At 40.9% G+C, this 1,248-nt stretch overlaps 2 protein-coding genes across 2 annotated transcripts in view; both read right to left on the bottom strand.

Moving 5' to 3' along the window:
- SARC_09357 overlaps positions 1-134 on the bottom strand; it is a 6,075-nt gene extending 5,941 nt beyond the window's left edge. The window contains exon 1 of the mRNA XM_014296632.1: positions 5-134. Within this exon, the coding sequence (XP_014152107.1) occupies positions 5-89 (85 nt within the window). The 5' untranslated portion in view covers positions 90-134. The remainder of the gene's footprint in view (positions 1-4) is intronic.
- A 627-nt stretch (positions 135-761) lies between these two features.
- The window catches only part of SARC_09356 (hypothetical protein), a 6,142-nt gene continuing 5,655 nt past the window's right edge, over positions 762-1,248 (bottom strand). The window contains exon 7 of the mRNA XM_014296630.1: positions 762-1,072. Coding sequence (XP_014152105.1) covers positions 942-1,072 — 131 coding nt within the window. The 3' untranslated portion in view covers positions 762-941. The remainder of the gene's footprint in view (positions 1,073-1,248) is intronic.

The following is a 1,248-nucleotide window of genomic DNA, read 5'->3' as shown; positions in this document are numbered from 1 at the left end:
ATACCTTTTTTCAGAAGTGCAAAGATGTGTGAGTACCCAAAGTAAGCGCATACAATGACCACCAAGGCCGACAAGATTTCAATTATCATTATGAGCACGCTACTAGTATAAGTTAGTATGGATGCAGCTTTCCCCGTGGTGTTCTACTTACAAATATTTTCTACATAGACAAAAAAAAGCACCACAGACAGTCGCCTCAAAGGGACTGGAGTGGGGTCACTGGGGGGTGTTGAATTTTGCAGAAGAAAGGAGTTTTTTCACCGATCTCTTAGCCGGTTTTCCCCTTTTTCTCTGGAAAAAGATTCCTTTTTCTGGAATAATCGATGATTTTAGTGGGCGGGATTTGAGGCATGATGGAGTGGAGTGGCGTCACTGGCGTCAGTTGCGTGTCGTAAACTGTCAACTACCTATCATCGATTCAAAAGAGTAAAGTATTTTACGACTGTCGTAAATAGTTTTGCAATTTTGGGAACTATGGAACTAAATATTTACAGATCTCGCAAGTAAAGTTGCGATGTATCGAGGTGTATGCACTAAGCCCTATGCCTACTAAGGTGCATAGTCTCATTTTATTATGGTTTTTGTTTTTTTTGTTTTTTTTAAAAACACACAAAAAGACATTTTCTTAAAACTATTGTTGTAAATACATAGCAAACACCCCACACTAAACACAACAAAAGTTCAAAACAGATCTAAAATAAAGATTAGTCATCATCCTAATTGAACCCCTCCTGGTACGTACATATCTGCTATGTTAATCACTGCATATTTTCCAAATTTTATTTTGGCTCGAATTCCAAAAAGTGCATCTCATTTTTTTCAAGATGCTTCATAGTTGCTGCAAGGTCTCGTTAGGGATCCATACCCAGGGTCAATAGGTGTGCGTGGTGCACTTGCGTGCTGTCCACCCACACTCTCAACTGAGGCTATGTTAAATATAACTAACTCGACTTGAGTACGGCGTCTTGGTACTTCTCTGGGCGGTTAGACACGTACTGCTGTGTCCACCTCGAGTAAATGTTCGTCCCCCGCATTAGCGTCAGTATGGCAATCAGCATCCCCAGCGCAGCTCCTGAGTGATGTCAAAGGAGTATTCACGAATGTTTTAACAAGGAAGTACCAGGCGCTATGTATATTATCAATAAAAAATGAATTCGCCCTTGTAAACTAATTTTCCAATGGTCCCAATGGACGTATGCTAGGTGCTCTTTGAGGGTTGAAGCCTGCTCTAGTCACCTGCGAACAAGT

Source organism: Sphaeroforma arctica (assembly GCF_001186125.1).
Source record: "Sphaeroforma arctica JP610 unplaced genomic scaffold supercont1.942, whole genome shotgun sequence".
Lineage (NCBI taxonomy): Eukaryota > Ichthyosporea > Ichthyophonida > Sphaeroforma > Sphaeroforma arctica.
The sequence above is the reverse complement of the archived record's forward strand: the minus strand, read 5'-3'. Positions and strand labels throughout refer to the sequence as shown.